At 46.6% G+C, this 23,076-nt stretch overlaps 1 protein-coding gene across 3 annotated transcripts in view; it reads left to right on the forward strand.

Moving 5' to 3' along the window:
- ATP2A3 (ATPase sarcoplasmic/endoplasmic reticulum Ca2+ transporting 3) overlaps nt 1-23,076 on the forward strand; it is a 147,690-nt gene that overhangs the window by 43,452 nt on the left and 81,162 nt on the right. For all 3 annotated transcript variants that reach the window (XM_075904377.1, XM_075904374.1, XM_075904375.1), the window contains exons 2-5: nt 3,369-3,386; nt 5,035-5,117; nt 18,693-18,797; nt 21,242-21,380. In XM_075904377.1, coding sequence (XP_075760492.1) covers nt 3,369-3,386; nt 5,035-5,117; nt 18,693-18,797; nt 21,242-21,380 — 345 coding nt within the window. The remainder of the gene's footprint in view (nt 1-3,368; nt 3,387-5,034; nt 5,118-18,692; nt 18,798-21,241; nt 21,381-23,076) is intronic.

Below are 23,076 nucleotides of genomic sequence, written 5' to 3' on the forward strand. Positions count from 1 at the left end.
AAAGTTGGCCCTTTTCAAATGGTGCCTACAGCCCACAAAAGCACTGGCCACTTCTGAAACCTTGGCCTATGCATGTGTGTGTGTATATATGTGCCAAGATTCATTCTCTAATGTGTGAGCATCCGTAATATAGAGAATGTAAACAAAATAACTTTTCTTAGGGGTTGTGAGTGGGAGTGTATATAATCGCAGCACATAATATTGCATGGCTCTATACCCATCTAATTGTTTCCATCTGAAGATTGAAACTATGAATTATATCTTTGAGACCTTAGGGAACTTGCTCTCTTATTGCCTTAACTACAATTAAATATTTTCATCCTTAGGAACACCTGAGAAGTCTCTGTGGTTTGTAGTCTATCCTGTAACTCTTCTTTGGGCAAATTCAGATTAGGAGCTTTCTTCCTTTCAGGCTTTTACTTTTTATCTTGGGGAAGTTATCAGCTTTCACTGCCATGATTAAGATGCAAAGCTTTACTCTGGTTGGCAGGTCTGTCCGGGGTCTTGCTCCTTAAGTGACAGATTTACCTTGGCATGGCAGACTGGCAGGTGACTAGTTAAAGCCAGACTTCCCCTAGATTGTGAAGGGCGCTCAGGAGATCTGTTGAGCCTGAGTTTTTTTTTAAGGGGCTGGTTATAGGAATTCTTTTCTCCCGGTGCCCAGAAACAATGGTTAGTAGTCACATTTGTGATCTGCGATTTATTTACATCCCAGTCAGTTGTAGCTATTGCAGGGTGGGGCTTATGAATAAAAAAAAGGGGGGGGGGCGGTTGAGAAAGGGCTGATGACCAAATAAAGTGATCAGAATATGTGCTTGAAGATTGTGGAGAGCAGCCTATGGTGAGCACCGAGACTGGTGTTTATGGTTACCTTGCCCTTCCAAGCCCTGTGTGTCTGCTCATCCTCCTGTGGTGTGTTGGCAGAATGCTAGGTTGTCAGCTTGCTGGAGCTTTGCCCTGCTTGCTTGTATAATGGCTCGCATGAGGCGGTCTCAATTTGAGACTGCAAGTGCCACCACCATAGAAATTCTAATTAATAAATGCAGAACTTGTTAGCTCCAGCCGATGTTTGAATATTCCAGGCATATCAAAATACCAGTGAAGTTTGTTGAAGGAGAGATGCCCCTCTGAATGGGATACTTGAACAGTTTTCCCAATAGCCTCAGCATTTCAGACTCAGTTTCTGTTTTGCCTAACTTCCAATCCTCTAGGCACATGAAATATATAAAAGAACAATAGCCAAAATGTGAGCACTAGCAAGCTCCACTCATGTAAGTACAACTGCTGGCGAGGGGGAATAAGGGGCTCTTCCAAACGGTGGACTTCATGCCCATTGTCTTCCCCTCGGAAGAATTTCTGCAAGGGGAACCTTCTGGGAGTCCTTCCAGCAGGTTGTCTCATGGGAAGAGCAATCAACTCTGAATCTCTCAAGCATATGCTGTAAAAATATAAGATAAAGAAAAGTAGCCAGCAGCAGTCCCTTGGGAATAAATTCTGGTGACATCTGTGGCAAGCGTTCAGAGTTTTTATAAAGGAAATGTACCGTGGGTTAGCTCTGATTTATTCATGGCACGTGGACATGTATTCTGGTTAGACTTACTAGGATTTAGTCAGGTGCCAGTGAACCAGCCAGGGGTATGTGGAGAGATGTCTAGACAATTTGGAATTCTCATTTGTTTTTATTTCTCAGGAGGTTGCAAATGTTCTAAAATATGGCCTTGAAGTCAAGGCACTGGCCTAGAACTCAGGCCAGACCTACACTAAAAGGGGACTTTGAAGCAAGATACGCAGCTCCAGCTATGTTAATTCTGTAGCTGGAGTTGATGTACCTTGCTTCGCATTTCCTCCCTGTTCCCACAGCAGGAGGGTGACAGGAGCCAGTGCTCTCACTGGCTTCCCTTATTCCTTGCACAAGCAGGAGTACCAGCAGGGGCACTCTGAGTTCGATTCAGCAAGTCTTAACTAGACTAGCTAAATCAAGCTCTGGAAGATCAGTCGTGGGAGCGGTGATCTTCTGTTCAGTGTAGACACGGCCTCAGCAAATCGGGTACAATTCCTGGATCTGCCACAGACTTACTGTGTAACCTTGGAGCAAGTCACATAATCTCAAAGTGCTTCAGTTCCCCTCCAGTAAAATGGGAATAATACTTTCTCTGCCTCACAGGTGTGTTGAGGTTACACTCACCAATAGTATGCTAAACCCCACACAGAATAATGTAAGACCGGAAGCTGGCAACAGACCCCTGATGCTGGCCATGGGACTCCTTGACAGCTCCCTGACAACTCCTTGCTCCTAGCCATGGGGTTTTGAAGAGTATTGGCCTAATTCTTGCTCCCCATGAAGTCCATGATGAAACTCACATTGGAATAGCGTTAAGCCAGCTTGAGTTCTTTTGACGATCATTTCTCTTTTGTACCTAGAGAAGGGAAAAAACACGTAGCTATTCTTGGAAGGAAAGTAGGAGCGACAGAAATAAATAAATAAAATAAATCCCCTTCTGATCAATTGCCCTTCTTCCCCCTCCAGACAAAGGCAGCTGAGCTACGTATTTCATTAATCTCAGAAATGTTTGTTAAACTAACTATTCTGTAAAAAATCGAATGCATGAGAGAGATGCTGGTACTGGCAACTCTTCTTACATGAGGCTCTTTCCAGTACAAGCTGGCTTTCCAACAGTCTTGCAGGCCATTAAGGTTTTGGGTGAACGAGGGTCTATTCAGTGTCATAGCCTGTCAGGGAAGGCAGCTCTGTCTTGGATAACAGGGAATTTTGGACAATGGCGGGTGAGTGGCATGAGCAAAGTGAGCACTGGGCAGGTTAGACTCTTGTCAGGACTGTAGAGTTTGAAAGCACACATGCATTTTATTGAAATTTACTAGCCCCTTGGTCCCGTTCCTCTGACCCCATTGCTGTCACCTGGCTGCACTGTCATGGGGAATGGAGACTGGCTTTCTGTTTTTTACAACTCATGCTAAAGAGAGCAAAGAAGGAGAAACTGACATGATTGGGAACAATGAGCGTGGGTTAGGAAAGGAAATGAATTCCAGTTTGGTCTCCAATGTGCAGGGTGTTCTCCATGTAACCAATGTCCTGAAGGCTTCATACACCTCACTTGCCTTCCTTAAGATTTGTGAGGGTATCTCTTGTTGGGTTAGGTACATATGCCTTTTTCACACCCCATATAAAGTTATTGTGGCCTGAGGAGTGTGTATACGTAAGAATATGCCATTTTCACAAAAGCTTTCTAGTTTAACCACTCAACCCGTTTGTTGCCAATGATGGATTTTCATGTCTTTTCCCAGATCAATAATTTCTTTTTCTTTTCTCCCTTTCCACATCTTTGTTGGGATGCTGGTGGAAATCGCAGAGCTCCCTGCTGAAGAAGGTAGGTGGAATTATATTGGCTCTACACTTGTGGTTTTTTTTTAAACTCTTTACTTTGGGAACATGTCTGTTCTGGGAGGCTTAATGTGAGCTAGTGCAGTGGAGACTGTTGGGGAACTCACAATACTGGTGAGACTATGTTGAACTTCAGTGGGCTTCTCTGTAAACCCATGAAGAATGCCGCAGACCTAAGAACATCCTCATTTACATGAAGACAAAACAGACCCGTATGAGATGTTCTGTTATATTTAGCAGGTGAAAACAAGATGGATTCTCACTGTCAAGTGACACTGTCAAAAATCTTGAGCTGAAAAATTTACCTGGAAAACTTGTTGATGTACTTGTTGACTCTGGTTACAGCAAGTTTTGGTTTAAAAAAAATCCATTCTATAGAGGCATAAAAACCACAGCATCCCAAACCAGACCACTGCTTATCTACTACAATAGTAATAATTTAGACCAGGGGTCTCCAAACCCCCGATTGCCGCATCACTCAGTCTTGCTCCTGTGGGGGACCAGAGCAGAAAGTAATATCAACATTTTGTACATAACTCTACAGGTGTAAGAGACTACTCCCCCTTGAAGAGATTATAGTTAACATAGACAAGACAGCAGACGGTCAGAGTAGTCCTTTTATCGTAGGCGTGTGCATGGTGAGGCAGGTAGGAACTCAGGGAAGAGCAAGAGGGGAAGACGAGGTGGTGGTGTGGTGGGAAACTAGGGGGAAGAGACAATACACTTAGGTCAGATTTTGACACTGAATGTTCTTCACGCTGCCCCTTGAAAGGTGAGTGTTACTGCTCCAGAAGTTAGAACAATGCATAGCTCTACAAGGGCAGGCCGGGACTCAGTTCCACTGAATGAAAAATCCTAGGGCTTTGCCAAGTGTGTGTTTCTCTTTCTTTTCTAACCCAGGAAAGCTCAGGTGCATTCATTTAGAGATGCCCTGCACCAGGCCATTCAGTCTCCTAGCCACCTGCGATCACCACTAGGCAACACTGCCTTGTTTCTTGGCTGACGCCTTTCATCCTCGTTTGTTTTCCACTCTGGCCCTGGCATGGCTGTCTTTCCTGCTGGTGGAGCTTCGCCTGACCCAGTTAGGCGCCAGTATGGCTGCCACATGCTCATCCTTAATGCTGCGCTGGCAGTGGTATGACTTCTAATTCCGGACAGCATGTGCTTTACATTAGGCGTGTGGGTGAGCCCAATTGACTTCACTGGGGCTTAGCCATGTGTGTTAAGTGCTGTCCTCAATAGAGCTGCTTTTTTCAGTCAAGCCCACAGTTAGCAATGCCAGGAATCTCTAGCCTCAAAGCAGAGCACCATGCCCTTGCACCCAACCAGGCTTAGGAGACTGAATTCGCCACGTTCGCTTTCAGTGCTTGTGCAGCCCTTACTGTGCTGTAACAGGGCTCAGAAAAGAGCGAGAGAGATTCACGGAGGTTAGGTCCATCAATGGCTATTCACCAGGATGGGCAGGGATGGTGTCCCTAGTCTCTGTTTGTCAGGGGCTGGGAATGGGTGTCTGGATCATTTGATGATTTCCTGGTGTGTTCCCTCCCTCTGGGGCACCTGGCATTGGCCAGTGGGCTAGATGGACCGTGGGTCTGAGCCAGTGTGGCCGTACTTATATGCTTTTTGTTTGGCAGGGAAGTCCCTCTGGGAGCTTGTTCTGGAACAGTTTGAAGATCTCCTTGTGCGCATTCTTCTCTTGGCCGCCTTTGTATCATTTGTGAGTATCCTCCTCTCTCCCTGTGCACTCCCCCAATGCACCGACCCCAGCCAGCCTGGCCTGCGCTCTAAAAGCAGCGGGAGTGGTTCATGCCCGCTCTGTGCGAATGACTGCAGCGGGACTGGAGCTGCGTCAGGGAAACCAGACTCGGGGAGTCTGTGCGGGTGAATGAAAAGTGCCCAGAAAGGAGGTCGGGGGGCAGCCCTAGCGGATTCACTGTCTGGCATCCTCCTTGGAACCAGAGGGTCATCCGCAGCAAGATCTGCTGCTGCTTCAAAGCTTGCAGCAGCAGACCTGAGGCCGGAGGGCTGGGGAGCACAGGAGTCTTACCTCAGTTTGTGTTTGCTGTGCCAAGCCTGCCATAATTTAGGGACTGAAAGTGACCCAAAGGAAGGTGCGGGTAGACTGAGTCCCATACTTTAATCAGAACAGGGATGTGGGATGCTGAGTGAACCTACAAAGTAGCAATACCAGCCGTGCGGCAGCTAATTTTGCAGATAACTGACAATAGCCTGCACGTCGCTTTGATATTAGGGAATATTGAACAAGCCACTTCTTATCCCCAAAATGTCCTAGGTTCTTTAAGTGTCACATAGAATTCTACTAGAGGTGGACTGAGGAGGGTCTCAGATGTACAAGCGCTACTGAGTGAGCCACACGTTAGATGTTCAAAGCCAACCCCAATAAAATCCACCAAATTAGAAACCCTACATCATCTCTGCAGCTTCCCCTTTGCCATTGCCAGATGCTCCTATTGTATTCAATGACAATTTGGCAGATGTAATCCTTTGATCCAGAGAGTTCACGTGGAAAAATGCACGTCAGGCTTCTAAAAAGTGGCTGCTGTTTAGCTGCAGACGTTTCACGCTGTGTTGTAATTAAGTTCCTTCCAAACTGGTTCAATAACTGCCGAGTTAGAAGACTGTGAGCTTATTCATTTAACGTGTACCTGTGGTTCTCTAGCTAGTTCCTGCAGAATAGACAGGACAGTCTAGTGGGTAGGGCACTTCCCTAGGCGTCAGGAAACAAGGGCTATTTACCTGGCTCAGCCTGCAGATAAAGCACTTCACCTTGACAGTCATTCATTTTAGGACCAGATCAGACAGCTGTGATCATCGACTCTGACCACCTGCATAAACTTGCATTAACTTTCCTTAATTAATTCCTGCTTCAAGTCCTGGTAGTTTGGACTCAAGAATATCTTTTAGAAAAACACACTATCTTGATTTTTCAAATATCCAGCCATGGAGGCTTCACTAAGGATGTCAGAGTTCAATCGATTAAGCGGTTAATCAATAAGCACTAGCTTCTCAGTTAACCTTACCGGTTAAACTCCTGGTTGACGCCAGCAGCCCGCAGGTCCAGCAATCTGCAGAGAGTTTAACCATATAACCAATTGAAATTCAATTGCTTACATGGTTAGTGGCTTTTTTTTGGAATTTTTACACCCACAGACTCCACTACAATCCTTGCTAAATCATTCCAGTGATTATTTGTCCTCGCTATTAAATAATTGTGCCAGATTTTTAGTTTGAACATCGTTAGCTTCAGCTCACACCTGCTGGATCTTTTTATGCCTTTCTTTGTGACAGTCAAGAGCCCTCTGCTATCAAATTGTTGTTCTTTCTGTGGACATTTATACACTGTGATCGAGTCGGTCCCAGTTGGTATTGAGACCACATTGTGTTAGATGCTGTACTGGCAAAATGAAAAACAGCGCCTGCCCCAAGCGTCTGCAGTCTCAACTGGTGTGAAATTCAGGAAATGTAGTTATTGAGTGTGAACGCAGCACAAAAGATCTATGGTCAGTCGGAATCTTAATAGGACTTCAAAAATCCATGTGATGGGGGAGTCAGAGCAGAACGTCTTTCAAGTTGCTCAGTAAGTGAAGCTTGTTCCCCACCCCCCCACATCAGGAGTATATATGAGCTGCTCTGATGGGTGAGCATAGCTGGCAAAGCGGTATGTTTATTTAACCATGTGAATGTAAAATTCATAGACAAGCATGTTTTGGTAGGAGTTGAGCAAGAGTAAAGGAGCACAGGATGTGCGTATAAAGTCAGAGGCAAAGCTGCAACCAAAGGAAAGTTCATGTACAAAGAGACAGAGGTGACAGGAATAGATGTGGTAGTTTTCTGTGGCCGCTGCAGAGATTCTGCATTCTCTAAAGTCCATATTTAGCAAAGCATTTAAGCATATCCTCCTCATATGTGCATAAGTGCTTTGCTGATTTGGGGCTGGAGCAGCCTGTCCCTGAAGTCATTTGAGCAATCTTAGCTTTGAGTCATTGAGGCTGTGTCTACACTGCCAGGTTTTTTTGGAAAAAGATATGCAAATCAATTTGTATATCTTTTTCTGATTCTTTTTTCAGAAGAGGATTTCCTGACATTTGGCCCATCTACATTGGGCCAAATGTCGGGAAAAAACCTGTTTTGGAACATCCCTTCTTCCTTGTAAAACGAGGTTTCCAGGGATGCCGAAAAAACGCATCTGCTTTTCTGAAATTTTTTTCGGTAAAGCAGACGGGTTCCTTGGACACTTGCCCGGTATCGCGGAAAAACTCTGCAGTCTAGACATAGCCAGAGTCTTAACACTTTGCCTCTTCATTGTTATCTTTTAATAGCCTCTTGTCCATTAAAAATTCCTTTTGCAGGTTGTTAGCCTTCTGCACAGACTACGAGGCTAAGGCAGAAAACACAGATACTCCTGTCATGTGTACAGATTTCCCCCTCGTTTCTGGTCAAAAGTTCCAAGTTGCCAAATACAATCTTATGGTCTTTTCATGCAGCATCTCCCATTGGGCCCAAGTGGTGCTTAGCAGGTGATGTTCTGCTGGGAGACTTGTCAGAATTAGGGGTGTAAGAGGTAGTTTTAAAATGTAACTGTATAACCCCTAGCAGTTGCACGCACTGCAGGCTTTGCAGCATAAAGCTTATATATGAGAGTCTGCACCAAAGCCTCCCTAAAAGCAGGGTTGGCAGCGCCTACGGACCCTGGTCCAGGGTAAGGATCTACTGCAGCCTGCTGGCTCCGCTCCCTGGGAGGTTTCGTTGCGAGCTCTGTAGTATGGAGCCTGCAGTGAAGATGGCTCCCCGGGCACAGGACTTGGCAGTCCCTTCTGGCCCTGTTCCTGGGGAGCCAGCGTGTAACCTATGGCTTTGGGGCTGGGCCAGGTCTACCATGGACATAAGTTGCTCTGGCCGGCTGGCTGGAGCAACCCCTGCCTGCAATGGGCCCCACAGGGCTGGAGTAGCCTCCTGCCCGGAGCTGTTCCAACCCATACTGGTTAAGCATTTACACGCCTCGTCAGAAACGAAATGCAGCTTCCCTTCCGAGAGAATCGTTTCAGATCCAATTAGCCACAGAGTCCGTCTCCACTGCAGAGTTAACCTGGGCTCTTGGTGGTTGTTGTCTTTAACCAAGCTCCTCACCATGTACACAGACTTGTGCCCTGAGTTGGTGGTGCTTTCAGCCTGGGCTAGCCGGCTGGCTTGAGCTACAGGCTACACCATGAATTCTGCTTTTCCCTCTGGCTGGTAACCAGCCCACTTTGCAGTCAGGAGACTCGTTAAATAAGGTGAGAGGTGGTGGTCCCCCTCCCTGCCCACACAAGTTCTTCCATGCTTTGTTAGGGAAGAATCCTGTTGGGGCTCAGCTTACTGAAGTATTGAGAACCAAAGAATGTATCTCCCCCCCCCCCCCCCCGAGTATTCACGGCACATGGGAGAAGTACAAACCCACTCTGGCCCCTTTTTTAATTATGGCTTTGGAGTGAGGCTACTCACATATGGGCTACGCTGACCCGGGTGACAATCACCTGTGTTAACTCTGCAGTAAAGACGTCCTTAGTGCTAGGAACAGCGCGCCTAGCAGAAGATTCAATGACTTGTTTCATTCTTCTAGCCCTGCATGTCTGGAATCTATAAGGCTGAGTTGTGATATGAGAAATCTTTGAAGCGCTACTTGTGTACCTAAAAGAACACTTTTTTTTTTTTGTGGTGGTGGACAGGCAACTTCGGGGGGTGGGGGGGGAGGAGGTGAACCTTTTTCAATAGGTTAAGGCAGTGTTTCCCAATTTTATTTGGCCACAGAACCCTTTTAAACTTGAAAGAATTTTGCGGAACCCCTAATAACAGTCTTGTATATGGAGCTGAAAAAGTAGACCACAAATAAGTAAGGATCATAATAAACAAATGCTAAACAAGGTCATGAGATGAACATTTAGTTCAATTGCACATATTTAAAAACAAAAATCACATTTAATGTGTACAATTTTTTTTAAAATCTTACAATGTTATTGTAATGGAATTTTCTCACGGAACCCTTATTTTCACTTTGCGGAACCTCAGGGTTCCACGGAACACCATTTGGGAAACACTGGGTTAAGGGATGGAAGAGGGTTGTGTTTCTTTAAAGAGCTGTCTGTTGGCGGAAAGGGTGGAAGGATTTAAGACTGGAGGAAGGGGCGGGGATTCCAGGTATTACGGCGCTCTGTGGGGGAGAGCTACAAAGAAGACTGGAGCAGCCCAAGGTGGGCTGCGGCAGCTGGCACCCCAGGCGGAACGCACGATTGGCACCCCTGCCTGCACGGCCGTCAATGGGGTGACGTCAGCATCGGGCGCCGTTGAAGGCGGTGCCCTAGGCGATGGCCGAGTCGGCCTATAGTCACAGGCCACCCCTGCTAGTCACCTTGGGCGTAGTGGAAATTGGTGAGCAGGGAGCGAATGGGTGCTGGCCTTTGGGTCCCGGTGGGGAGATGCGCGAGCTAGTCTGCTCTCTCCCTGCTAGCTGGATGAGTGGGGTCTGCAGAGCTCCAGCTTGCCTACATAAAAGGCTTGAGTGGCTTTCTGAGGAAGAGGGAGCTCTGGAGAGAGGGCCGTGAAACCTGGCTGAGCAAATGCCCTTTTTGTTTTGGCAAGTACAATCCTGCCGTGGGGCTGCTGGTATGAATGCAGGCAGAGAGCAAGAGTGAGGGGGGGAAGGGGCTTATTTTTAAATGATCCCTGGTGGAGCGGTTGAGAGGGGATGATGTGAGGACCCTGCCTGCTTACAGGTTGTGTAGGTCAATGGAGGTGAGACAGGAAGCTTCTTATATAAGTGAAGCTAATTTTAAAAAAAAAACCCATACAATATTCATCAACATTTGGATCTAAACAGCAGGAATTGAATCCATGTGGCAAGGAAAGAGGAGTCCTAACATTATTTACAAGCCCTGTTTGGACAATCTTGCTTTGAAATAAAGCCTCAAACTTGATAGTTTAATGTCTGCGAGTCTCTCAGCCACTTAAAAGCGAGTGCGTGGCATTACATTTTTAATGTAAAAATCCAGCATTTTATATTATTTTTCTCCAGCTAGATTCTTGAGTTGGAATTTCAGCATTACGCCATCATGTGTAGGAGTTGCTCTTACACCTGCTGTTAGCTTAGTTGAGCCTGTTAAAAAGCCTGTTGATGCCAAAGTCATGAGTGAATGAGAATTTGAAGCAAACTCCACCTTCTCATTGCTGTGAATTTTGTCCTTTTAGGAAAGGGAGGAAAGGGATTTGGTGACATGGCTGAGTCTAATGCTATTTGGAATGTACATATTTATCTTTCTTTAAACCGCTGCTGAAGTTCTGTGTAGATTTTCATGCTGCAGAAAATGGTGTGGTATCCGCTAAGAAGCCCCGATCATGATTAGGGTACCACTGTGGCACAGAGGCATAGTAAAACAGTCTTTGTTCTGAAGAGCTTGTATAGACAAGACATCTTAGGAGAAGAACTGTGGCATAGAGAAGGGTAGTAGATCACTAGGGCTACGTCTACATGGTGGACCTATTTCGGGATACCGGAAGTATCCCGAAATAGCTATTCTGCGTCTTAAAAGCAGCCCATTACTTTTGAAATAAGTTTCGAAATAGCGGATGCGCTATTCCAGAGTCCCTGTGGCCCCCATTCCACAAGGGTTAAGGGGCGTTTTGGAATAGTGCTTTATTTCGAAATTTGGCACAGTGCCAAGCTTATTTTGCAATTATTTTGAGGTGAGGGTGCAGTGTAGACTAGGGATGTGAATGACTAGTTGACTATGCGATAAGCAAATGCTTATCGGATAGTCGCTTCCTTCCCTCCTCCCCCCAATCCCTTGCTGCCTCTATCCGAAAGAGGTAGCAAGGGGGCAGGGAAGAATGAGAGGAGTGGCGCTGCCACTTTGAAACGCCATAGGGAGCACGGGGCCAGCAGGGGACTGCTTGAGTCCCCCGCTGGCCCCATGCTCCCTACAGCGCTTTTGCCTTTGAAGTGTAGCAACAGCCTTAAGTGCAGCTGTTGCTCCACTTCAAAGGCAGAGGCGCCCTTATCGACTAATCGAATAGTCGATGCAAGTTGCATCGACTATTCAATTAGCCAATTAATCTAAATCCCTAGTGTAGACGCACCCTAGCAGAGCTGGGACTAGAACAGAGCTGGGTCTTCTCTCTCTCCTCTGCCTTTTCTACAAAATGATGTGCCTCGCTGCAATGGAGGGCGTAATGTACTTCACAATGTGGTAACGAATTGCTCTGTCCATTAATATGTTGCACAACTTTGAGGATTTCAGTGTGGAAATGTAGATTCTAGTGAATATATGAATGGCTTTTGTTATTCTTTGCTATTATGCACTACTTCTTCATCCGTACAGCCCACATCACTTTAGAAAGATGGGTATGTACATCATTTCCACCTTTGAGATGAGGAAACATCTTGCTTCTAGAGATAAGACATTTTAGACTGGGCACCCATGGTGTAGCTTGATGTCTATGGATCATGGCAGATTTTCTTTAACAATATGGCTGTGGTAGGGCCACATTTTTCAAGTTGATGTTTCAGCTGTCACTACAAGTGATCCTCTGAAAGTTTGGTGTGCTTATCTGACTTGACCCAACCTTGTCTGGACATAAAAGATAACATGGTTTAGCAGTTAGATCGGGCAAACAAAGTGAGAATGCCCCTGTTCTGTTCCTGGTTCTGCTCTGACTTGCTGAGAGATCTTGGAAAGTCGGTTCCTTTCTTTGCTGCCTGTTTTTTCCCCCTCCTGTAAACAGAGGTTAATCCCCACCATTGTAAAGCGCAGTAGGCATTGTAAACATGCAAGTGCTGTTTGTTCAACATTAAAATGGCAGTCTTATGAGAACACGTTTTTCCATGAGATTTCTACTGCTTCCTGGACAGCTTGAAAACCCTGCCGGAACAGATTTTGTAGGCAATTTTGGCACAGACAGAAATGAAAAGTGGGAGTGAGAGGTGGGCTTTGGTTTGGGTTTGAGTTAAATGCCTATGTTTATCTGACCGGGTGGAATGTTGATTCATTTGCAACACCTCTTGCCAAATGCAAAGTGTACTCAGTAACTGAGGCACATATGCAAACTCGCCCTGGCGGTTTATGTATCCGGAAGCTTTACTAATGTATAACCATCCTCCTAGTGACCTCTCCCACATCTGTTGCTGTTCTGAAAAAATATAGAGTGCATCAGCGCAAAGTCCATATATTACCTGGTTGGTCTGTGCAACATTGGTTAATCTGAATGCTTATGCTCGTATTGATTCACTTGCTATCCATGATCCTTAGAAACGATTTCACTGATTCTCACCATATTCGTGGTGCCTAGTGCTGTGCTGTCACTGATTTCACATACTTTTAGGGATACCAAGAAATGACAGTGCGCTGTTTGCTTTTGAAATGTCGAATATAATTAAATAGGTATCAGAGGCCTTATGTTCTTCCCTGTGAAAAAAGTACGTTTAGCTCTCTTTAAGGCAGGTTGTCAGGCCATATTTGCATGCACATTTACAGTATGTACAACTGAACTTTCGAAAACCTAAACTTCCATTGAATTATTTAAAAAATTGTCATGGAAATAATTTTGTACGTCCCTAAACCACCCCCTCTCCAACGTGTATACCATTGCAACAATGTTAGAATGTGAAATTGCCCACACATACCTATAAAATAGGGTCATATGTTTGCTCTTGTGACTAATTTGTGTGCGTGATGTGTGCTTTTTTCTTTTGGGTGGCTCTTTCTTTGAGTGCAGAAAATGATAGTTTAGGGCAGGGGTGGGCAAGAGGTGGCTTGCAGGCTGGATTCAGCCCTCCCTCCCCCACCCCCCCAAGCCACCAGATCCACCCTGGCGCTGCCTTGCTGGAACTCTTAAGTACAGCGCTGCAGCAGCTGTTTTAAATGTGGCTGCTCTATACTCTGGATGCTGGGGAGGAAGGAGGGAGGGTTTGTGTTCGGTCCTGCCCCCCAGCAAAATTTTTCAGCTCCCATTGGACAGTTTCTGGACAATAGGAGCTGAGAAATTTTGCTGGGTGTCAGGCAGCCAATGAAGCCTCCTTCCTCCCTCGGTTTCTCCTTCCTGCCACACTGCCCAGAGCACAGCCAGGTGGAGCAGCTTGAGTGCAGCTCAGGGTTGTGCAGGGTTGCTAGCTAGACGTCGCCTAGGTAAACACCTTCCAGTCAGAGCCTGCCTTTGGCACCCCCGTCTGGCCCCCAACTGCCTGCCCCAGGCCATCACCCAAGCCCTCTGCACCCTCTTCCTCCCCTTTCTCCCAGGTCACAACTCCCTCCCAGACTCCGTACCACCTCCAACACCCTTACCCCAGACCAGAATCCTCTCCTGCACCCATACCCCCTTCTGGACTCTGCATCCCAAGCCTTTCCCCAGATCACCACCTCCTCCTTCACCCAAACTCCCTCTGACTCCACACCTCCCCTTGCCTGCCAGCTCCATACCCCAAGCTCCCTTCTGCACCCAACCTTCATCCCAGACACCACACCTCTCTGTACAAATGCAGCCCTTGACCACTTGCCAAAATCTTAAGAGTGTCCCCCCCCCCCATTAAATATTATTGCCTGTCCCTGGTTTAGGACCTGCATTCAGAGAATTGCATACTGGCTAGGCAACTATATCATGCTCTATGCATTTGGCTTTGCTGCTGAATAAGAGACTTTCCTATAAGGGATTCAGGTGGCATGTCTGAAAAGCTAAAGCAATCCTAGGACCGCAGGCCCTGACTTTCAGAGAGATCGCCTGTACAACAGTGCATGGGCCTGGTTGGTACCCATAACTACCCATGTGACAGCAGCATTGCACATGCCAGAGACTCGTCTGGTGAGTAATCTTCACGTGCAGTACTTGAAAACCTGTCCTGATGTCTGGAATTCTGAATGCCGGAGTTGCTGTGAAACCCGCAGAGTGCTGGGGATTTGAGCTGGACCTACAGTGCTGGTCTAGCCCTCATGTTCCTTGTGTTTGTCAGCAAAACACCAGGCTTTTGTAAAGTGTGTGCGTGTGTGTGCATGCATGTGCGCATGCTGGCAGGATGTCACAGCTACTCCCTTGAGCAATAATCACTACGGCTGTGTCTACATTTGCTCTTGCTTGACAGAGTTTTTATTGTTTGTGAGTGCTTAAACCCCTCCCCCGAACGACAAGGCTTCACTGCAGCAAGTGCACATGTGAATGCCGCTTTCTCCACTGGAGTGCTCTCCTGCCAACAAAGCAAAACGTGCTGGTTACGAGTGGATGCATTTTGTACTTGTCGCTAAAAGCTGTGGAGTGTAGCTGTGCCCTGAATCAGTGTCCCTCTGCTCTCAAAGGTGGTTGATTGTTTAGTTAAACACACACGATTACTTGTTTGGATGTGCTGTCTCAGTCATCAAAGCAGAAAAGGACAGTGACTCGGAACTCTAGTGTTCAGTCTCCTAAACTGCCTCTGACTGATTTCGAGTGCTCTCTGTCTGTTAGGGACCCGTCTCTCTGTCTCTGATGGAACTCACATGACACTTTTATTAGACTCTCAGCTTCTAGGAATCTGGGGACCATGCTGTGGATACAGATCCTTTTTCCTTCATGGACAGTTGCCTTATGTCCCCAGCTAACTCATGTATTGGTTTACTGGAGTCAGGAGTCAACCTGTGGAACTCCTTGCCAGAGGATGTTGTAAAGATCAGGACTTTAACAGAATTAAAAAAAAGAAGTAGATAGATTCGTGGAGGGTAGGCCCATCAGTGGCTATTAGCCAGAATGGGTAGGAATAGTATCCCTATCCTCTGTTTGTCAAAGACTGGAAATGGATTACAGGAGAGGGATCATTTGATGATTACCTCTGGGGCATCTGGCTTTGGCCACTGTTGGAAGACAGGATACTGGGCTAATTGGACCTTTGGTCTAACCCTGTATGGCTGCTATGTTATGTTATGTTCTGGTTTGAACATAATAGTAGAGCCCAGAGCCATGCACCAGCGTTATTGCTGGCTGAGCAAGGACGGGTGATACCAAGATGTGGAGTGAACACGTTTTAATCCATTTATATCAGGATTCTTTGATTTCTCTATCTTCAGAACTCACGGGGAGAAAGTCCCATAGTAGCTAAGCAAGAGTGCAGAGAGGGAAATTTAGGAACATGTATGATGATTTACTTGGTGAATGCTTGGTGATTTACCCAGCCCCAGCCCCAGCTGAAGTTCAGAGGAGTCTTTCCATCGACTTCGGTGGGTTCTGGATTAGAGATGTGAATGGTTAATCGGTGGGGTCCACCGTAGGCAGGAGCTGCTTCACCAGGTGACCAAAGGAGCCCCTGACCATGGCAGGGGTTACTCCGGCCAGCCAGAGCAGTCCTTGTCTTTGGTAGTGGGGGGAGGGGGGCTGCCCCTCTCTTTAACCGGTTAAACATAATGTTCAACCACTTAAACGGGATTTTGTGTCCCGATTCCGGATCACGTCCAAGATGCACGCTGAGGTTGTCAGTTCTGACTGTCTCATGTGAAGTAGAACGTTGAGACGCTATTATTTCTGAATCCTGACTTGCACAGTCATAACATTTTGAGTAAGGTGCTTTTACTGCCTTAATCTTATTTTCTGCTTGTGCAAAACCTTAAGTGGATAAAGAGAGAATCTAGGGGAAAAATAAACAGATCTCCTGGGATTCATTGAAAATATCCCATTCAGCGACAGTTCTTTCCAAACCCAAATATACGTCAGTGAAGTGTAATGTGAGCCACGCAGGAACAAATTGGTTTCCAGTCCACTTGAATAAGCAACCAGCTGGCAAATCTCCTCCCATCTCCCAACCTCTCTGCTTTATCATTTTTTAATTAAAGGCATCCCATATCGGTGGGTAATTGTCTTGTGAAAATGACCTGTTGCCACGCCACTCAAAGGGCGATCAAATCCGGGCAGCTCCATTTCCAGCCTGACTTGGCATCTCAGGGTTGCTGGCAAAAAAAACCAGTTTGCTTTGTAATTTGTCTTTCAGCAGTTCTAGGTGGGACTGGTTTCTGACAGGAAGAATTGCAGATGGACTCCCTCCCAAAATACCAACCTGGGCGTGGGAACCTTCTGATACCTCCACACACTGAATGAGCTGACATTTGAGTGCGTTACAGTGGCGTTGTGGCGGTGCTATGATCTTAGCATATAAATGTTTTGGCAAGCAGCTCAAGGAGCAAAAATGTGGGCATGGGAGAGGATTTTTTTCCTCACCGGCATGTGTTTTGCTTTCCTTGCTTGGTCATCTCATTCCTAGCTCTGGGTGCCTCAGAACTCTAATCGCTAATTCAGCAGGCTGCTGAGGCAGAAGCTTATCTGAAGCACCCGCATGGTCCCGTTACATTGAACGCGATACAGGCAATCCTGTTTTCAGTTTAAGCACGTGCTTGGATACCTTGTTGAGCCAAAGAGTCTAAGCCTTTATCTACACCTAACAGTGGCCACAGCATAATCTCCAGTGCCCTATGGAAACCACCTGTATAGTTAACACTGCCAGGAGCTTGACTCCCAGTGCTGTAGTTTGGTCCACGCTGGTGCTTTACAGCGCTATAACTGTGTGTGTGTGTGTGTGTGTGTGTGTGTGTGTGTGTGTGTGTGTGTGGTGCTTTACAGCGCTATAACTCTGTGTGTGTGTGTGTGTGTGTGTGTGTGTGTGTGTGTGTCTGTGTGTGTGTGTGTGTCTGTTCACATCCCTGAGCCAGAACGTTTTGGTGCTGTACACTGCCAGTGTAGACTTGGCCCGACACTAAGGGCAATAAAAAAAACAACAACAAATGGTCTGGTAGCACTTTATAGATTAACAAAACATATAGATGGTATCATGAGCTTTCGTGGGCACAGCCCACTTCATCAGATGACCAGAATTATGAGTTTAGGATGTGCAGACCCAAAATTCATAGGAGAGGGGGAGGGGAGGAGAAAAAAAGGAAAGGGGGGTGGGAGACAGGGAGCTAGAGGGAATCAGTAAGTATCTGAAGATTAGGTAGTTAAAACAAAGCAGATAAGAATCAGTCAATTGATTGTATCCTTCCTGACTTAGGAGTCTACATAAAGAGCTGTTTGCACCTTTAACGCCTGTTAAATTGGTAGTGCCCCAACCAACTTTCATCACGATTGAGTCCATTAGCATGTGAATTGAATTTGTGGATGAACTCTAATTCCAGTGCTTCCCTGTGGATCTGGCTTGTAGAACTGGTTTGTGACAAGACAGCCACTTGAAGATCTTTTAAACAGTGATTCGGAAGATTGAAGTGGTCCCCAATCGGTTTCTGTATGTTTCCTTTACGTATATCTGATTTGTGTCCATTGATTCTTTCCCGCAGAGACTGTCCAGTTTGTCCAATATATAGCAGTGGGGTATTGATGGCATAGATCAAATTACTGGACATGCAGTCGACCTTATGTTGCTCCAGAGCTTATGTTGTTGGCTCCAGTGATGAATTAGGCACTATAGATAATGTGGGCAGAGTTGGCATCGGTTTTGGTTGCAGGGATGGGTTCCTGGAGGCTTATGATGTGGTTGTGTGGCATGGTTACCAGAAAGAATTCGTTTCAGGTTGGGGGGTTGCCTGTAAGCGAGAATAGACTTTTCTCCCAAGGCCTCTGAGTGAGGGATCATGTTCCAAGCTGGGTTGTAGATTGTGTATAATGCGCTGGAGGGGTCTGAATTGTGGACTATAGGTAATGACAAGAGGGGTTCTGTTGTTTTCTCCTTTGGGTCTGTCTTGAAGTAGTTCATGTCTGGGTACTTTTGTTTTGCTCTGTCAATTTGTTTTTTCACTTCCCCAGGTGGGTATTTCAGTTTTAGGAATGCTCTGTAAAGATCCTGTAGGTGGATGGAGGGCCCAGTGCAAAGCCCAGGGGAGGGAAGGGCTGCCAGTGATTTGAGTGGGGTTTAGGGATGTAAGTGACTAGTGGAGTAGTCGACTACCCGATAAGCACAGGCTTAGAAGCCAGTTCCCCCCAGCACCGTCTCCGCGGTGCAGGGTGGGCAGGGGAGGCAGAGCTGCAGTGATCCCAGAGCCAGTGGGAGTCGTGACTGTTCAGTCCCAGCTCGCCCCGGCCCTGGAATCTAACCCCACCGCAGTTCTGCACTTTAAATGTAGTAAGAGCCCAGTGGCTCTTACAACATGTAAAATGCAGAGCCACAGCGGCGGTAGCGAGCCCCCCCCCTTACTAAAAATTCCATCGACTACTCAATGAGCTAATTAACCGTTACTTAACATCCCTAGTGGGATTTGAGTCATGCCCTAAACAGCCAGTTACACTGTGTGGTGCCTTCCTACAGATCCTGGCCTGGTTTGAAGAAGGTGAAGAGACCACGACTGCATTTGTAGAGCCAGTTGTCATCATGATGATTCTCCTGGCCAATGCCGTGGTGGGGGTGTGGCAGGTAAGTAACTGCTTCGGTCTCCCTTCTTGGTTGCTACGAGGCTTGTTTGGGGGCAGTGGAGCCATTTGCTAGGTGCCTGGCACTGGACAGCCTGTGTGAATGAAGTTCCACCTGCCCTGGCACTGCAGATGGAAGCTCATGAGTTGGAACCAAGTTTCAAGGCCTAGGCTTGCAAGGCAGAGTGACCTTGAGTTCCCTGCAATCCAGTTCGCTCTTTTTCGAGCGAGCCAAGCTGGCGGGAGAGTGGCCATGCTGGGAAATTACACTCGCACAGAGCTGGCCAGCTGCCCTCACTTGAGGTAGAAGCACCAGCCTGCCTCTGTGAAGGGGACTCGGGTAAGGGGTAACACTCCAGCGATAACTTTGAGTTAACTTTGCAGTGAAGACCAACACGGGGAGAGAGAAGTATTGTGCAGCTGTGAAAAAATAAAAACGAGACTTTGGGGCTTTGAGGGGCTGGTAAAGAGAACATGAACCCAACATGAGATTAATGAAAGCAAGCTTTTAATTGCCAAAAATGAGGAGCCAGACTCTAAGCTGGAGCCTGGTCTGCACAAGGGAAAAGGGGGCCCGAAAAACAAACAGAAACTCCCAGGCTTTGTCTACGCTGCCCGAGGATACGGATCTTGTGCAAAACGGGGTTTTTGCACAAAAAGGAAACGTCCACACTGCTTATTTTTGTGGAAAAAACGGCGTGAATAGATTATGCAAATGAAGCACAACAAAATGCTAATCAGCACTTCATTTGCATACTCTCTGCCAGCAAAAGCCAGCAGTGTAGACATAGCCCCAGTGTAGAGAACAGGGATTCAGCTTGCCAGGAATTGGCAAAGTCAGTAACTAGGTGCCTGCTCCTTACGGTGGTGAGCTCTCCCTGTAGAGCTCACTTAAAAAATCTGCAAGAACCTAAAAAGGATATAAAATGCCATCCCAAATAAAAATAGAATTTTGTCATCCCTTACTCTTTATTTGGCAGTTCAGAGTTTGGAGTTTAGGATGTCACACTTAGTTAAACACCTCTTAGCTTTTGGCAGTATTTTCATTAAGCAAACTTCTTAATGCTCCCCGAATGAGGCAGCAGCCATTGCCAAACACTTTCATTTGCCTGTTGTTGTTCCCTGGAACATCTTGCAAGACCGTATCCATTCTGATTAAGTGGAGGACGTGAGGGGGCATTTAATATTTCAAAACAGCTGTTTAATTTAGTTTCAAGCTTGTTTGAAATGATATAATTGTGACATCCAGTGTTCAGCAGTGCTGCTAGTTGAACCAAAGTGTGTCTGAGTAGAAAGTCCATATTCCCAGGAGCAAGACCCAATTTGGCTCAAGGGTCTGTGATGAGGCCCTCCCCTGCTCCTGAGAGCCTGTTGTTCCACTTGATACAGTTCCAAAATACTAATGCTCCTTTGTATGTTCAGAACTCTTCCCGTGTGCAAGAACCTCAAAGTACTTTTCCAAACACTCATCTCAAAGCTCCACCATAGTGGTTCCACTAGGCAAGCATTAACCCCTAGGTCACAGAGAGGGAAACTGAGGCAAGACTTGGTTAAATGACTTTTCCCTAGGGTTTCAGAGTGAGTCTGTAGCAAAGTTGGATCTAGACACCAAGGCTGTGTCTAGACTGGCATGATTTTGCGGAAATACTTTTAACGGAAAAGTTTTTCCATGAAAAGTATTTCCGCAAAAGCACGTCTAGATTGGCACAGATGCTTTTGCGCAAAAAGTGCTTTTGTGCAAAAGCATCCGTGGCCAGTCTAGACACGATTTTGTGGAAGAAAGCCCCGATCGCCATTTTAGCCATCGGGGCTTTTTTGTGCAAAACAGTTCTTCCCTGTCTACACTGGCCCTCTTGCGCAAGTATTCTTGTGCAAGAGGGCTTTTTCCCGAGTGGGAGCGTGAAAGTATTTGCGCAAGAAGCACTGATTTTGCACATTACAAAGTCAGTGTTCTTGCGCAAATTCAAGCGGCCAGTGTAGACAGCTGGCAAGTTTTTTGCGCAAAAGCACTTGCCAGTCTCGATGCACCCCAGAAGTTCTGACTCTGTTGCTCTGTGCATTCATGAAACTGCCAATACCTCTGAAATAGCTTCATATCCCTTTGCCTGTGGCACATAAAACTTATCACAAGATGTAGCACCTTATATACTGCTGTGCAGCTATCCACTACTCCTCCCCTATCTGAAGTAGGTAAATGTGTTTCTCTTTAGCCTATGGGGACAATGAAGTGCATGGCAAGGTTAAATATCGCAAAGCAAGTAGATTTCAAAGCCAGGATTAGAATTCAGGAGTCCTGGCTCCTCATCCCTTGTTGGCACAAGTAGCTCATACCTCTGTCTAGACAGCAAAATAGGGGAAGGGCTGCATATCAACCGCTACCCAACATCATGTGTTGTCACCATCTAACGGTACAACTGCCTGAAGCTCTGCTGCATGCTGTGTTCACAGGAGAGAAATGCGGAGAGCGCTATCGAAGCCTTAAAGGAATATGAGCCAGAAATGGGAAAGGTGATCCGTGCCGACAGGAGTGGAGTCCAGAGGATCCGGGCTCGGGATATTGTTCCTGGGGATATTGTGGAAGTGGCAGGTAATGCAACAATCTCCACCCCCCTTTCTCCTTGGCTGTATGCACAGGGAAGTCATCCCACCCTGTGAGTTTAGAACCAAACTGAAGATGCAGGGAGACTCTGCCTTCACCCTGGCTCTTTGGATCTGAGCAACTTTTGTTGGCAGCACCCTGGTCACAGGATAGTGAGCTGAAACCAGGAACTGCTCCCGTATTATGTGCTGGCTTAAACTGAATACCCAGCCCTGTGCTCCTTTGAAGTAAGTTATCCTTTGCTCTGCATGGCTTTCCGTGAAAGAGAATGTCTGGGCTGTGGCATATCAGCAGCCATCTTGGGTCTCTGTTCTCTGTGGGGAAATGGAGGCCTCCTGTGTGCTTTCGTTTTTGCCTGTGGGTCTAAGTTCATAACCAAATTGAGAAGGAGAGATGAAGCAAGTGGTGATACCAAAAGGGACCTCCGAGTGACCGTGGACATCCAGTGAAATGTGAGCTTGCTATAGGATGTGGCACCATAAAATGCTAGTGGGGCTTCCGACTGATTGCACCAGGAAGCCAGAGTGTGAACATTGTTCACCATGTGGTTCTTGGGAAGCCGTATCCGGAGTAGTAATGCTTAGCTCTTAGATCCCTGAGCTCAGTTCCAGGGAGTTGATCATCATTATCCTTGTTATACAATTGGGAACCAGATGGAGGTGAAGTGACTTTGTCCAAAGTCAGGGAATGTAGAAACCCCCACGAATCTTGACTTGCTGCCCAGGCCCATATCCCCTGGCGAGCAAGAACCAAACCTATCCTTGGTGCAAAGTACTGGCCTCAGTGTGTGTGCACCAAGAAAGCGTTTTCACCCAGGGTTTCCCAAGAAGTTGCTTGTCTGGAAGATTTCTCTTCTCATGTAGGTTTCTCTTCTCTTTATATAACTCTGCCTCCTGTACATCTGCCACCCAGACAACACTGAGATGAAAGAGCAGCCCACAGCACCTTCTTCCTAATGTGCAGACAATACAAGTGTAACATTCACACAAGCTGGATTTTTAATGTCTTGGGAAATGTCGCTTGTTCTGTCTGGGGGGGCTGGAATCTTTGGTAATTTTGGTTTGTTATTTATGGAAGACAAGTATCGCAGGAGGAGGGAAAGGCTGAGGGGAAAGCATTGGCTTGCGAGCCCTGGGGAGACTTGTGCTTTTGGATCTGGGTTTGGATCGCCTCTGTCTGCATTTGTGTACTTCATCTTGTGGCTTATCCACCACCCTGCACATGCAGCGGTCGGGATTAAGGTGCCAGATACCATGTTCATCTGTTCTGCATTGCCCTGAGGAATGTCTCATGTCGGTTTCTTCTTTCCTGGCTCTACAGCAAACTCTCAGGGGAAGCTTTCTTGACTGTGCTGCCTTGTTGCCTTTTGCAACGAGCTAACCCTTTTGTCCTTGTGGCACTTATCAGTTTAGTCCTCCTTGTGCCATGCCCGGGCACAGTGGGGCGTGAGGGATGGAGAATGTGAAGAGGCTGAAATAAAATAGTTTATTTGAAGCTATATTCCAGTGACATTGAACTGTCTGTGTATTTACTGGCTTTCAGGGGCATCTCAAAGATCAGTGAAAGCAAGGAGTCCCGTGGCACCTTAGAGACTAACAGATTTAGTAGGGCATATGCTCGCCGAGACTTTTTACCGTAAAGATCAGCAAGTCCATCCTTCACTGTGTTCCTTGTCTTATCCCCA

Source organism: Pelodiscus sinensis, chromosome 21, assembly GCF_049634645.1.
Source record: "Pelodiscus sinensis isolate JC-2024 chromosome 21, ASM4963464v1, whole genome shotgun sequence".
NCBI lineage: Eukaryota > Metazoa > Chordata > Testudines > Trionychidae > Pelodiscus > Pelodiscus sinensis.